Source organism: Delphinus delphis, chromosome 1, assembly GCF_949987515.2.
Source record: "Delphinus delphis chromosome 1, mDelDel1.2, whole genome shotgun sequence".
NCBI lineage: Eukaryota > Metazoa > Chordata > Mammalia > Artiodactyla > Delphinidae > Delphinus > Delphinus delphis.
In genome coordinates, this window is record NC_082683.1 from 134,076,317 (window position 1) to 134,093,071 (window position 16,755).

At 35.7% G+C, this 16,755-nt stretch overlaps 1 protein-coding gene across 2 annotated transcripts in view; it reads left to right on the forward strand.

Moving 5' to 3' along the window:
- The window catches only part of RALGPS2 (Ral GEF with PH domain and SH3 binding motif 2), a 163,836-nt gene that overhangs the window by 51,995 nt on the left and 95,086 nt on the right, over window positions 1-16,755 (forward strand). For both annotated transcript variants that reach the window (XM_060034574.1, XM_060034565.1), the window contains exon 5: window positions 10,102-10,185. In XM_060034574.1, the coding sequence (XP_059890557.1) occupies window positions 10,102-10,185 (84 nt within the window). The remainder of the gene's footprint in view (window positions 1-10,101; window positions 10,186-16,755) is intronic.

Below are 16,755 nucleotides of genomic sequence, written 5' to 3' on the forward strand. Positions count from 1 at the left end.
TATAACTCCTATTAATTCTGTTCCCTAAGTAGGTCCCTGTCATTCTTACCAGTTTGTGGCATTCTGTATTCCCAAGTCTTTCATATCAAGCAGAATTTGTTTAAACTTTTGTCCCTAAACTTATTCTTGACTTGTAGAAAGAAAGGGGCAGCTATAAGAAGCACAGTGGTTTTCTCAGAATAAAGCTGCTTATCTGCCTGTCTGTTACACTGTCTACCTCAGAATTGCTCAGGGAAAAAAGAAAAATTCCAAGCCTTTTATTTCCCTCTAAAAACTATTGGCCTTATCTTTGAGATGTTAAAAATTATTTTTTATTATATAGGGACTGGTCTTAGTTGTCAGTAAAATACTGGACAACGAAATCACATCTTGAAGTAAGCAGATCGGAAGCAAACATAATGCTAAGTCTGGTTTTTCTCCAACCTTGTATCACACTTGAAATTACCTCAGAGTGAAGGAAAACAAAAGAACAGATTTCGACACTTTCTTAGTTTTTTGTTTTATGGTAGAGAAGAATAGAAAAACATGTTCACCAATGAAAAGAATTTAATGGTAAAGGAAAAGTCCAGTAATTTTAAAAACTACTTAGTAGGAATATAATTACATGTTTGCTCTGGTTTTAGTTTTTAAGGTCCCCTGTCTGAATGATTTGTACCATTTATCCATTTTTAATACCAGTCAGAAACCTTCGAGTCATTCTTTTCCCTTCTCCCTGCATCCTCTTTCCTCTGTTCTCCAGTATCTCCGGTCGATTTTACTTCCTAAATAACTTTTCTCCCCTTCCCCTTCCCTATGAACTCTGAAGGTTGTTTATTAAAAGAGCACAGTGTTTTTTCAGGGCTGCTGCTCATTGGCTCTAGAAGTATGAACATTCCTTAGTGCCTATACATGGTTGCTGGGCCTGAGACAGGTCTCAGCTCGATCTGTTATCTGTTTATACTGGTGGATCCCCCTTCATCTGAACACTTTGCCCTGATATTCCCATAGCTAGTGCTACAGAAATCCTACGAATCTTCACTTGCCCTTTGGCCCAAGCAGCATGGCCGAATTTGGAGGCTTCTATGGATAGTGTGATCCCTCTCACACAAAACCAGTCTTTTCATTCTTCTCCCCTCCTCCTAATAAGTAGCCATTTCTTAGTGATAGGGACTGGAAGGAAACACAATAATATGGTCGCTGGCACTGAAGTTATACTGATTACAAGGAAGGAGAAAAGTTAGTAGTTCCATCATCTGCACTCACCCTCTGTTAATATGTCCTTACAACTCTCACTTCCACAGAGTTGCTCACTGTCTTTTTGTTCTTGTTGTTCTTTAATTTAAACCAGTTTTGGGGGTAAATTTCCATGTACTTTGCTGCCTCTTTTTCTTTTTTAATCAGTGTCCAACATTCACAGCTCTCTGAATGGGTGCTCAGAAAATGCTTAATTACTTAATTTGACTTCCTTTAAAATTAATTTTAAAGCCCTTTGAATCCCAAAAGATAATTTTTAGTGGCAAAACGTAAAAGCAATGAGCCAGAAGAGATGCATTTTTGTTTCAGCTTTGCCATCTATAGATTGTGCCAGTAATACAACCTATTTCATATCTTCAGCCTTTCTTTAAAAAAAAAATGTGTGAAATAAGGGATTTTGGACTACTTCACCTTTAAAGTACCTTCTAGGGACTTCCCGGTGGCACAGTGGTTAAAGAATCCACCTGCCAATGCAGGGGACACGGGTTCAAGCCCTGGCCTGGGCAGATCCCACATGCCACAGAGCAACTAAGCCCGTGCACTTCAACTACTGAGCCCGTGTGCTTCAACTGCACTCTAGAGCCTGCATGCCGCGACTGCTGAAGCCGCGAGCCACAGCTGCTGAAGCCCACGCGCCGGGAGCTGGTTCTCCACAACAAGAGAAGCCACCGCAATGAGAAGCCTGCGCACTGCAACAAGGAGTAGCCCCCACTCACCGCAACTAGAGAAAGCCCGCGCGCAGCAACAAAGACCGAACACAGCCGAAAATAAATAAATAAATAAATTTTATTTAAATAAATAAATAAAATAAAATACCTTCTAGGTCTTTTGAGAAATTCCTGGAAGTAGAATAATTTTGGGGGGTGACTTCAGAGTAAGAGCTTCAGTTAAGTGTAGCTGTCAATCAGTAATAAATAGGACTTTGACCAAAACTGCAGAAGTCTTAAGGAGGTGATAATTGTTGGGGGTGGTCATAAGTCAAGTTCTTAGAGATTGGGGGTCTCACTAGAACGTAAATTCCACAAGGGCAGAAACTTGTCTGCTCTTTTCACTGATGTATCTATAGTGCTTGAATAATACTTGTTCAGTATTTGCATTTGATGAGTGACCATTCCAAGGCTTTATTCTGTACAGCCTACAGGCATATCGTCTTCCATTGTTTATCATGTTTGGAGTTATTTTTGCAAAAGTCTGTTACCCAGTCCAAGAATGTAACTTTTATAAAGTAACACTCATTCTATGGAAGCAGAATTTTTTTCCCCTCTGCCCACAATTCAGAACCATTTTCTTCCCTAGTATGAATTCTTCAGTGTTCAGTAAGGGCAAAAGTTTACCATAAGGGAAACACTCATTAATTTCCAGTATGAATTTTCTGGTATTTAGTTGAAGCTCAGCTCTTGTTAAAGTTTTCCCACATTTCTTATATGCATAGGTTGCCCCAGTATGATTTCTCTTCTGATTGTGAAGGTTTTTTTCTTTTAGAAAGCTCTTACACATTTACAGGGCTTCCCTCCATTGTGAGTTCTTTCATGTCGAGGAAGCAAAGACTGTATTCTGAAGATTTTTCCATGTTTATTACATTCATAGGATTTTGGGGTTTTTTTTCTATTATGAATTCTCTGATGCTCTATAAAGCTTGTATTTCTCCTGGAGGCATTGCCACGTTCATTACGCCGATGGGGTTTCTCTTCAGAATGAGTGTTATGTTTTTCAACACAGGATGAGTTATGACACAAAGCTCTCTTGCAATCAGGCTTTCTCTCCAATAGCAATTCTCTGGTGATTTTGATCAGTCTTAAGTAAGGGGGGTGAACTGTGCTTGAAATCTGTACTGTAATCATTACGTTGAATAACGTTTACCTCTCTCATGAGGTTCCCAAGTGTTTATAAAGTGACAGGCTCTGACTGAAAGTCCTGTGATGTGTATTACATTCAAAGAAGAAAGTTCCACACTTTATCATTTGTTCTGGTAGGTCAATATAATAAGTCATTTAGATTATATCAATAAACATTAAATACAAAGGATAGATAAGGCCCTCCTGAATAACTGGGATGCACTAGAGATTGAGGAAGAATTCTGGTTAAATGAGGGAAAGTACATAATAGGTCATTCTGAATCTTATTAAAACTTTTCTGAAAAACTTACAATTGAGATATTTCTGACTATGTATAAAGAACTTTCTCTATGCGAAATTTCTTCTGTATGCAAACAGCCTATAATCTTGGCAACATCCAAAATTCCAACATCAGGAATATCATAATTCTATCCTTGTTTTAATGAAAAGTATCATTTTCATTAGAATTAAAATGTAAAAATCCATGAATATAGTGGGAGGTTTGAAGAAAGCAAAGAAGACATGTGACTCTTCTTGTGGACTAGAAAAAGCTAGCTGTTTTGTCAGTTCATATTATTGCTGTTCCTTACTGCGAACTTCCTTTATATACAGTAAGGGCAGGCTTAGATTAGAACTAGGGAAGATAACTGTTGACTAGGAGAGTAGGTATATCACAGTATCAGTGGCAGAAGATAGCTTCTGCCTTTCTCTCTGATCTCCCTATAGAGGTGGCTTTAAGGTATTGGAAGGAGGGAGGTTGGGGGAGGAAAGAATGTGAGTACGTTACATTACGGAAGAGTGAGGTGGTGTTTTTGATTTAAATATTCCATTAGAATTATATAGTTTCAGGGCTTATTCTACCCATTAAGAATATAGGAATCGCGGTGAGCCCCTCATCTCAGGGTGAGCGCTCATCTATGGCTGAGACTTCTTTCCAAAGAGCCATACAGGCTGAATGCTAATGGCTGTATTATGCCCCGGTAAAGCTTCCAGCTTTGGAGCCTAGGAATGCCTCAGCAGCAGTCATCTTCTCACTCTGAGGGCCCCCACAGCCCACAGTCTTTTACAAATTCCATTGCTTTTTCTTTCCTTTGCCTCAGTCTCTGTCTACATGCTGGTCTATATTGGCCTTTTCTCTTCTTCTATCTATAGGTATCCCTACAACATCACCCTTAGAGCAGTGCTTTTAAAAGTGTTGGAACCTACAAGATGAAATTTAGATCAAGAATTTGACTTTACAGAACAAACCTACAAGACGTAAGAGAAGCTGTGGCTCCTGAGAAATTCAGTAGTTCTTTCATAGGGTAGGTGGTCATCAGTTGTGGTGTTTGCCTTCCCACGTGCTTCCAAAATAATCTGTTTAATGGCTCAAAATCAGTCCGTGAATATACTTTCAAATACACTTTTAATGACTATTAAGAAATCGCCTTTGTATATGTGAGTTACTGTTAGAAGATTTCTCTTCACTGCCTGATTTAAAAATTGAAGGTTGAATCCATTTGAACAAATTTTAAGAGGCATCAAGGCGGTTCTGTTTCATTTAGCCTTTGCTAAAACAGAGGCTTATTTACGCAGTGTACTCAACTTGAATCAGTCTTATTCATAAGTTAGACCCCCCAAAAAACGTCTTTTGAGTCACTAAGTTTACTTTAACTTTTTGGTGTTCGTGGGAAATGGATTAGTATAGAATAACTTGACCTGGCTGATAAGCTGTCAATACAAGATGATCTGGTAGGAGAATTTATTTCTTAGATTGTATAGTGTCACTTGGAGAAAGAGTCTAGGTTCTGAGACAAAAAGAGGCAGAGACAAAGGGAAAAGCATCTTTTTTCTCACAGAGATATTTAGTGGCTATTGGGAGGTTGAGATGGGGCAGGGCAAAATTCCTTTAAGGCCAGTTAACCATAAATGCATGTCAAGGTTTAAGAAGAAAGTACTGGATGAGTTCCTGGAGTCCCAGTGCAATGCCTACTTCATAATCCATTAACTTGGTTTTTGTTTTCGTTGTTTTTTAAACTTTTTATTTTGAGGTAATTACAGTTTCACAGGAAGTTGCAAAAAATAGTACAAGGATCATTTTAGATTCACAATATCAAACCCAGGAAATGGATGTTTGTACAAGACATGTCTGTATAGTTCTGTGACGTTTTACCTTTTTTTTTTTTTTTTTTTTAATTTATTTTTGGCTGTGTCGGGTCTTCGTTGCTGCGTGTGGGCTTTCTCTAGTAGTGGCGAGCGGGGGCTACTCTTCGTTGCGGTGCACGGGCTTCTCATTGTAGTGGCTTCTCTTGTTGTGGAGCATGGTCTCTAGGCGCGTGGGATTCAGTAGTTGTGGCATGTGTGCTCAGTAGTTGTGGTGCACAGGCTTTAGAGCGCAGGCTCAGTAGTTGTGGCGCATGGGCTTAGCTGCTCTGCGGCATGCGGGATCTTCCCGGACCAGGGCTTGAACCCATGTTCCCTGCGTTGGCAGGCGGATTCTTAACCACTGCGCCACCAGGGAAGACCACGTTTTATCACTTGTGTAGATTTGTCTTATTGCTACCCCCATCCAGATACAGAACTATTCCATCACCACAAAAGATTTCTCATTTGTGCTACCCCTTTACAGTCACACCCATCCTACTCCCACCCTCATTCCCCACCATCCTTAACTCCTGGCAGCCACTATGCTGTTCTCTATCTTTATAGCCCTAGTTTGTTGTTGTCTTAGATGGGCTAGTAATGTAACATTGTTTCAAAGGGGAAATGTTTTCTGAAGCAGAGACTACTATCTTAAGTTTTTAAGAACCTGCTTGTTCTTATTTTTTAATTATAAGTTTCTTTAGGATGGAGGGCTCCGATGGAATTTTAACCTATTTGCTCCCAAGTAATGTGACTGGAGGTTCATTTAACTCCTGCCTTCTTTCAGTCTGCTTCAAACAGAGTTTTATTAAAGGGGAAAAGCATTTTTTCATTAAGCTAATGGTGTTGAAATGTCCCAAAAATTGAATGGATTTTTCAAAACGTCTTAGCATTTCTTAGTTGAGGAATCAGAAAAGCATTAAAAAAAATTTTAATGTAAAAAATAGGGCCACAATTCACTAATACCTTTGTCTGTGTTTCTTATCATAATAAATTATAATGATAAAGATAGGATCAAATGAGTTGATATGTCTAAAGCACTTAGAACAGTGCCTGGCACATAGTGATCTCTATGTTAGTTTTAACTATTATTTTTATTGCTGCTGTTAAGACATATGTTCTCAGGAAGAAAGGACTTTTTAAGCACAAAATCAGAAGATGAGATCACACAGAAAAGGACAGGTGTATTGGCTACTTTAAACAAACAAAAGCCAGCCCCCATATGCACATAAAGAAGATTGGGAAGATGTTTACATAGGTTTATTCGGGTGGTGGGTTTATAGGTGATTTACAGCCCCCTAACCCCCATTTTCTATTTAACAAATACATTTAGTAACCATAATTCCTCTTACAGTTGGGGAAATTAAAGTATAATATATAGAAAGGGAATTAAATATACCTAGTTTTGATATGACTCTTGTGAACTGACACTCAGTAGTGCTAGTATAAATGATTCAGTATTTCAGAAGGGCAGTTTGACAAGGATCAAGGCCTTGAAAGGTTCCTACTCTTTGACCTAGTGATTTCACTTCTAGGACTATATATTTAGGAAATGATCAGAAATGTCAGAAAAGGTGCAAGAATGTTCATTATAGTGTAACCTTATAATAGGAAAACGGCTTATCAAATGGCTTGATAAGTTTAATAACAATTTGTTAGAGACACTTTGATTATAGAATTAATATAAATATGGAAATTATATTAACTGGTTAAAAAACAAATTCAGAGTTGATGGATTTAAATCTAGGAATTTTGTCCTAAACTGTGACATCTTTATATGGTTGTATAAATAAGCTGTGATTTTTAGAAAGAACAAACATGTCTTCTAGAAGTTTGATGTTTTTAATATAGTTATTATATGTCATTTTATGTTAATATCTACCACTAAATATTTTCTGTCTCTACAGGGAGATAATGTGCAATGAGCGTGTATCTAGGCTGAGTATCAAGTACCAAAAATTTCTTTTACTGTAGAGTTGCTTCTGTCACTTTTTTTTTCCGTCAGTAATTTCGAATTTGAAAGTTGCAATTTAATTTTAGGTTTAAAAAAAGTAATTCATATCTTCAGAGCATTTACTGTTTATCTATTGTGTTAAAGTGATAATTTTCATCACTTTCTTCAGTATTCCCTGTCTCAATTGCTCAAGCCAGAAACTTGGGAATTGTAGTACTTCTGGATACGTCATTCTTAGCTTACACTGTGTGGATCCAGTTTTTGACCAAGTCCTGCCTACCTCCAAAATATCTTGAATATTTTACCAGTTTTTTTCAATATCCACTGACACTACCCTACTCAAGGAACATTACCTTTTTCTTGAAGCATTATAATATCATCACAACTGTTTCCTCAGTCTTCCCTTGAATCAATTCATTCTTTTTTGTTTCTATTTTATTTTAAAATTTTATTGAAGATATGCATATATCATGTTTAAGAAGCCATATATTTCCATAGGAGAACAAAATATAGCACCGTCCTGTTGCTCCCACCCTTCCAGCCTCCACCCTTGAGCCCCACGCCCATCCAAGTCTCTTTGTGTTTCTTATTTGGAGGAATTTGTATGTTTTTAAGATAATATGTCTAAATGCCTATTGCTTATGATTTTTCAATTTTGGTTATGATTTATTGATTCTCTACTATAGAAGATGATTTCAGTCTCTTATTTTCTCTTCCTCTCACATTTACACAATTTACTTCCTCCTCTTTCTGTGTAGTTATGTCACAATTTTGACATGAGTAAGTAATACTGGCTCAACCATTCTTTACAAGTGTAGAGAAAGCTAAAGAACAGTTGAGCCATGATTACTTACTTAAATTTTGTTTTCCTTGAGCTAAATAACTTACTTTAGCTTTCTCTACATTTGTCACTAATTTTTCTGCCAGACGTGAATGTAGTGAGTGTGTTTTCTCAATGTGTTCAAACACTCCAGATATTGCTTCATCTTTCAGAGATGTCTCTTCGAATTTCCATCCTTGCTACTTACCATCTGGACTGTTGTTCTTAAGGTCTGCTCATTGCTTTGTCCCAGGATCTCCCTTTACTGTTTATCTGGGAATTTCCAATATTTTCTTTCTATGTTGGTTCCTCGGTTTCCTGGATCTTGTCTTCCTTTTTCTTTGCTAGTTTGTTTTGATGGAACACATATTCTACTAGCTCTCTGGTAATAGGTGCATATAAGGCAAATTCTCTGAGACTTTCATGTCTGAAAATGTCTGTGGTATACTTTCATACTTAATTGATATTTTTGTTGGATAAAGAATTCTAGGATTTTGAAGGCTTTGTTTCAGTTGTCTTTTAACTTCTAGGGTTGCTATTGAGATTTCTGACACCTTCTGATCCCTAGTTTTCTGTAGGTGATCTGTTTTTGTTTCGTTCTGTTTTTGAACTGATAGACTTTATTATTTCTTTGTCTCCAATGTGCTACAGGTTTTTGATGCTAGGCCTTGGTTTGAGTCTTCTTTTTCTTTTCTTTCTTTCTTTTTTTTTTTTTTTTTAATCTTTTGTAATGGGCATTAGACAGGTCTTTTGTCCTTCAAGTTCTGGAGGTATTTTCTTGAATTAGCATTTTTTTTTTTTTGATAAGTTACTTTCCTCTATTTTCTGTGTATTCTCTTAAAATTCTTTTTATTATTCAGAAGTTGACTGGATTTGACTGAAGTTGACTCTTCTAATTAACATAATATTTTTGCTCCTACTTTTAGCTTATTGTTTAAAAGATATTATCACCTTTATCTCACAACTCTTCTGTTGATTTTTTAAATTTCTTGTATTATATTTTCATGTCCAAAAGTTTTGTTTTCTAAATATTTCTTATTTGTATCCTTCTGTTTTTGCCATTTAATGGGAGAAATATCTGTCTTAAAGTAATAATTATATGGTTTTGTCCTTTTCTTTTCTCAGTTTTCTTTTGTTCTCTGACCTAACTTGATTTCTTCAGAGGTTTTTCTTTTTTCCTATGGATTCTGTCTCTTTCTGGTGGTGGTGGTTGTATTACAGCAGGGTTCTTAACCTATTTTGAACCTTGAACCCTTTTGGCAAACTGAAGCTTCTGGAACTGAACGCTTCTTTAATATCAAAGGAAATCAGTCCTAATAAGATACACTTATTAAAATATTTTTAAAAATTGTTCTATGGCAATATATGTGCCTCCTTATTAACATATTAAGTAAGATTTATAGGTGATGAGATTACAACTTCAAAGTAGTGATGAGGGTGAATGATATTTTTGAGATATCTGTACCAGTTGTAATGTGCTATGAAAATATCTGTGATTTTTATTAGTGACAAAGTCACATGTATTGACAATTCTTCTATAATTTGTAGCCTGCATGTATAATTAAAAGGAACGTCATTTCATTTAGAGGTTAGTGTAAAACAAAAATTTAATTTTTTTTTTTTTACATCCAAGTTCTTGTGCCCTTTGAATTCTATTGATAGACCCTGTGGGGGATCAAACACCCCTTTATTAGAGGTTTCTTCAAATACCTGGGGTCGTTGGCTGTCAGCTCAAAGATTGAGGTACTAGAAAGCTGATTGGAAGCTCTGAATGAATGACTGGGGCTTGACAACTAGTGGGCTTCACTCTATGTTGTGGGATGCTCAGCTTTCATTGTTTGTAGATAGATTTTTCCTCTTGGGATTCAAACCTCTTGAAAGAAGAACCCATCATTCTGCATATGGAGTATAAGTCTAATTATCTGTGTTCACATAGACAAGTAATTTTGCCCTCTTATATTCTAATAAAATTTCCTTTTGTGTTTTAACTGAATGGTTATGCTATTAAATGTGTTCATATTAAATAAAACAGTTCTGGGAAAGTGCACAACTGTCTTTAATGCTTTGAAACCATTAATGCAACAGGAAAACTGGGCTATTTCCTGAATTTATATTTAATTTTCAACTTAATTTTTCAGGAGCTTTCAAGTTGTGGATGGAATAAAAAGGAAAAATACAGTTCTGCACCAAATGCGGTTGCCTTTACAAGAAGATTTAATCATGTGAGTTGCTTATAAAATTTTGATATTTAGTTTCTGAAATTCAGTTTCTCAGTTTATAATTTTCATTAAGAAATAGCTTTAAGTTTTTACATCAATTCTAGAGCATTTTCAGCCAATATCTCTTCAAATATTGTCTCTGCATGATCTCTGTTTTTTTCCTTCTGTAATTCCTATTGGAAATTTACTGGAACTTGACATTCTTTCCTACTTGTATCTTAACCTTTCATATTTCATCTATCCCTTTGTGCTCTGTTCTGCATGATTTCCTCAGATCTATATTTCAGATCACTAATTCTTTTCAGATGTGTCAAATCTGTTTCAAATCTGTGTGCTTTTACACTAGTGTCATTTTTTTTCTTATTTTTAAAATTTCTTAAATCATTTTCAACTTTTTATTTTATAATTTCTGTTATTATCCAAAGTCCTGGGAGTACTAATTCTCTGTATCTGCTGATCCTTACTCAAAATGGTTTGTTTTCTTATGATTTTGTAATTTTGAATTGAGAGCTCATGTTCATTTAAGCTTTAGCTGTGGGAATTTTGCTGCTGCCTAGATTGAGGGTGTATACTGTCTAAGAGGCATTTTGTTTGCTTTTGCCAATACCAAGGGCTATTACAGAAGTAGGACTATTTTTTTATGTTATATGTTTTGGTTGGGGAACATCTGTACTGAAAGTTTAAGCTCCAAATCCAATTAAGGGCAAGTTACAAATTCTTGTGAAAGGCTTAATTTTCTCCTTCTTCTGTGTCATCTCCCTCTGTCAGTAGGTGAATTGTTTAGTCTACTTTTTCACCAAAATTGTAGCCCTTTGAAGATCCCTTAAATAGGAACAGACAGGGGACGGTAGAGGTGTGAGGCCTTATATTATGACTTTGAAGGAGTATTAAATCCCTAGTCCCTATGCTCTTGACAGGAAATCTTCCAAGGACAGCTGTAGTACCCTCTCCTTTTTTGCCTTTATTTCCTTTTTTTTTTTTTTTCCACCTCTAGTGAAATCTTTTCTTTTCCTTTCAAGTTAGTTATACACTTTTTTAAAAATGGGGTTTATAGCAAATAGTTTCTCAAGTTATTTGGTTCACTGTATACCCAAAATGGAAATGAGTTAAAGTTTTTTTTTTAATTAGATTAAACCATTATTAAGGGGCCTAGACAAACATGTCTTATACTGAATTCCTTATTTAAGCTATTTAGAAGTTTTAAAATTTTTCTGAGGTGGTCAGAATTTATCATCACAGTAAAACTTTTTTCTTCGCCATACAAAAACATTGTAACAATACCCATAAATTTGACTTTAGATTTTTAAGCACTCATATTCTTCTCTTTTTTTTTCATATTATTCTTAAGTAAGCCAAAAGGTTGTTAGAGTCAAATATGTCACAGTGTACCAAAAGCTCTTATGCTAATCAAGATTACAGTTGATCTGTAATAAGCTCCATTACTTAGTTATTCCATTACTGTCATTTTCTCCTAGGAGGGTGTTAGGAAATCTGAAGGTAGCAAATTACAAAGGAAGTTACAGAGAGTCTTATTTTTAAAATGAGTTTCTTGTAGGACTTCCTTGGTGGCGCAGTGGTTGAGAGTCCGCCTGCCAATGCAGGGGAGACGGGTTCGTGCCCCGGTCTGGGAAGATCCCACATGCCGCAGAGCGGCTAGGCCTGTGAGCCATGACCTCTGAGCCTGTGCATCCGGAGCCTGTGCTCTGCAACAGGAGAGGCCACAACAGTGAGAGGCCCGCATACTGCAAAAAAAAAAAAAAAGAGTTTCTTGTAGATAGCATATAGTTGGGTCTTCCTTTTTTTTGGTCTGGTCTGACAATCTCTGCTTTTCAATTTAGACCTAGAAAAAAATGCAAAGAGAGTTTCTGTATATCCCTAACCTCCCCTAATCTTAACATCTTAGGTAAGTATAATATAGCTATCAGAGCCTGGAAATTAACATGGGTACAATACCATTAACTAAACTAAGGGCCCTATTCAAATTTCTTCAGTATTCCCACCAATATCCTTTTTGTTGTTCCAAGATACCATTTTGGATCCCACATTGCATTTAGTTGTCACTAATTCCAACAAAAGAGTTATTTTGGAGTCTGTTTCTTTTTAATGCTTTTTCTCTTAACAGTCAACTTTGAATCTGTTTCTTTGTGTGTCTGGTAATTTTTTCAATTGTATTGTCATCGTTATGGATAATATGTTATAGAGATTCTGGATTTTGTTGTCTTCTTTAGAAAATTATTGATTTTTATTTTATCAGGCAGTTAACTTGGCTGGACTCAAAGTCTAAATTCTGTCTCTCCTTGGAGAACATATTTCTCCTTGGAGAAGTCTTTCCAGATTTTATCTTTGTTTGGGCTTCTTCGAGTTTCCCTTGCATGTGCACAATTGCATGGTCAGCCAGAGATTTGGATGGAATTTTTTTTTTTTTTTTTTTTTTGTGGTACGCAGGCCTCTCACTGTTGTGGCCTCTCCCATTGCGGAGCACAGGCTCTGGACGCGCAGGCTCAGCGGCCATTGCTCATGGGCCTAGCCGCTCCGTGGCATGTGGGATCTTCCCGGACTGGGGCACGAACCCATGTCCCCTGCATCGGCAGGCGGACTCTCAGCCACTGTGCCACCAGGGAAGCCCCTGGATGGAGTTTTTATATAGATTTGGGGGATTTTTCTCGCCTTTCCAGAATTTCCCCGCTCACTTTCTAGCCAATTGTCCTCTGACTTTCAAAGCCATTAAGACTGTGGTCTTCTGCTTGAGTTTCTGGTGCTCCACATTGTAACTGGTGAATGTCCTCAGACAATAAACTTTATAAGTGCAATTCTCACCCAGTGCATCTTACTTTTTCCAAAGATCTGTTCTCCAGTTTCTGCCTTCTTTTGGTTCCTCTCTTGTGCTTTTAATAGTTGTTTTTATAATTTGTAATTATAATCAGATGAGCATTTCCAAAGATACCTGCTTCTCCACATTACCAGAAATGGAACTGTCCCCCATCCTTTTAAAACTATGATTTTTTATTAATTATCGAAACAGTAACATACATTGCAGGGAAACTGTAACAAGGTAGAAATTTATTAAAAGGTGCGGGGAGAAATCACCCTGAGGTGACTGTTGTTAACATTTTTAGTATATATTCTTCCATTCTTTATTTTTTTACTAATCTCATAGAAATAATGCTGTACATGTAATTTACAGTCCTATTGTCTTAACATACCATGAAATGTTATTGTATCATAAAATCATTTTGAAAACATTTTAAGTATCTGTATAATCTCCTATGACTTGACTCTTTCATAATTTTAATAATCACTCTATTTTGGCTATTTCTCTGATAACTTGTATTCATGCCTTCTGGCCAGTGGCTTCCTGATTTTTTTTTTTATTGGGGGAAGGGTTGTCTAAGTTTCTTTTAAATGTTACCTTTTGATAATCGGAAATTTGACTAATAATTGGGAATTAATGTTTTTAGGAATGATAATGATTTTAGGTTATGTTTATAAAAATACTCCTTTTAGAAAATATTTATAGATGCAATTATATATTGTCCATGATTTGCTTCACAGTATTAATGGGGCACTTGAGGGTAGAGTGAGGGTGGAGGTGAGAAAGCTTGGCCATATCTTGGTTGTTGAAGCCAGTTGATGTGTACTGGGGACTTCAGTACTATCATCTGTTAGTTCAGTATACATTTAAAGATTTCCATGATAAAAAATTAAGAAACTGTCTTTAAAAGCTTAACATATGTTTGGCTGCAAATAAAAGGTTTTCATAATGCTTTTATATGATTATAAAACCCTGAATAAAGCAACTAGAGTTAAAAATAGCCTATGAATAAAATTTTTCCAGGATTTACTTCTTAATGAAATATTTGATACATTTTTAAGAATGTGTTAAATGTTTGTTTGAATCTTATGAAATTGCCAATGTTTGACCATTTTTAGGCTACAAAACTGGCAAGTTCGTATGGTTAATCTAATATATATTAGGAAATATTCTGATAAACAACTGTGAATTCACCACCTAAACTAAGAAATAGAATATTACCAAAACTGTTGAAGTATTTTACATATTCTTTGTTCTATCCTCAATTAAGGGGGGTAACCATTATCTAAAAATTTTTATTTTCTTCTATCTTTTGTATTTTTTTAAACTTGATTTAAAAAAAATTTTAACTCGTCTCATAATTCCCATATATATAGATTTACCAGAAATATTTGTACCCCTAAACAGCATGTTGTATATCTTGCTTGTTTTTCATCTTTGAAAAATATATCATCAGACTATATGTAGTCTTCTCTGGATGCCTTTTTTCACTTGTGTGTTTCTCTGCCATATCCATGGTCATGTATGTAGCTCTCGTTCATTGTACTTTCAGTGCTATCTTCTAGCGTTTCATTGCATGAATGTATCAGAAAGAATTTATTATTCTTTTGAGGATGGACATGAGATGTGTCTCCTAATTTTTTGCTGTTATGAAGTATGTTGCTCTGAATATTCTAAGAGTCTTTTTGGTACCCATGTGCAGTAGTTTCTTAGGCAGCGGCTTTCAAACTTTTTGACTATGACCCACAATAAGATGAAATATTTTACATTTCAACCCAATACAGAAATTAAAGTTTTCTGAAATAATATTTACTTGTATTAGATGATATGTACTTTGATCTTTCTCTGCAAAAAAAAAAAGCAGTTGAAAAACATTGCTGCTTAGACTTACTAAACTGATACCATAAAGTGGGTGAAAAACACTGATTTGTTTGAAAAAATATGTGCCTAGATGTAAAATTTGTGTCATAAAGAGTATATCCATGTTTAACTACACAAGACAGTGTCTAATTTTTTTTCCAAAATGATGGTACCAAATTTGCATTGAGCTTTCATTACTGCATATCCTTGTCAACATTTGGTATCATCAAACTTTGCAATCTGGTATAAAATGACTTCAGCTTTCATTCTCATTCAACTAAATATTTATTAAGCTCCTACATTGGTCTTGATGTTTGGGATATATTAGTGAATAAGAAAAACAGAGACCACTCTCTTCGTGTACCTTTTCATTCTAGTTCTTCCTAATTTTAATTTCACATATTTCTTTTTTCATTTTCAGAAGTTCTATCATTTTCAGATCTCTCCAGTCATTTGTATTATTCTCTTATTTCCTACTTTAAATCACTTATTGTAAAATAAAACATGGATACAAAAAAACACACAAAACAAATATATGGTTTAATGAAGTTTTACTAACTACTCTACAAACTCCTCCAAGTGCCTCATCTCAGTCCACACCCTTTCTTCTTCCAGCAATACCCACTGTCTTGACTTTTATAGTTCCCACTGTCTGGTGTTTTGTGGTTTTATCACATAAATGTGATCGCTAGTTTAACCTTGCCAGTATTTTTTAATTTGTTAAATGTTTACCACTATTTTTTTTGAATTTTTGAATTTTATTTTATTTATTTTTTTATATAGCAGGTTCTTATTAGTCATCAACTTTATACACATCAGTGTATAAACTTCAATCCCAATCGCCCAATTCAGCACACCACCATCCCCACCCCACCATGGCTTTCCCCCTTGGTGTCCATACATTTGTTCTCTACATCTGTGTCTCAACTTCTGCCCTGCAAACCGGTTCATCTGTATCAGTTTTCTACGTTCCACATACATGCGTTAATATACGATATTTGTTTTTCTCTTTCTAACTTACTTCACTCTGTATGACAGTCTCTAGGTCCATCCACATCTCAACAAATGACTCAATTTCATTCCTTTTTATGGCTGAGTAATAATCCATTGTATATATGTACCACAACTTCTTTATCCATTCGTCTGGCGATGGGCGTTTAGGCTGCTTCCCTGACGTGGCTATTGTGAAGAGTACTGCAGTGAACATTGGGGTGCATGTGTCTTTTTGAATTATGGTTCTCTCTGGATATATGCTCAGTAGTAGAATTGCTGGATCATATGATAATTCTATTTTTAGTTTTTTAAGGAAACTTCATACTGTTCTCCATAGTGGCTGTATCAACTTACATTCCCACCAACAGTGCAAGAGGGTTCCCTTTTCTCCACACCCTCTCCAGCATTTGTTGTTTGTAAATTTTCTGATGATGCCCATTCTAACTGGTGTGAGGTGATACCTCATTGTAGTTTTCATTTGCATTTCTCTAATAATTAGTGATGTTGAGCAGCTTTTCATGTGCTTCTTGGCCATCTGTATGTCTTCTTTGGAGAAATGTCTATTTAGGTCTTCTGCCCATTTTTGGATTGGGTTGTTTGTTTCTTTGATATTGAGCTGCATGAGCTGTTTATGTATTTTGGAGATTAATCCTTTGTCCATTGCTTCATTTGCAAATATTTCTCCCATTCTGAGGGTTGCCTTTTCATCTTGTTTATGGTTTCCTTTGCTGTGAAAAAGCTTTGAAGTTTCATTAGATATGATTTGTTTATTTTTGTTTTTATTTCCATTACTTTAAGAGGTGGATCAAAAAGATCTCACTGTGATTTATGTCAAAGAATATTCTTCCTATGTTTTCCTGTAAGAGTTTTATAGTGTCTGGTCTTACATTTAGGTCTTGAACCCATTT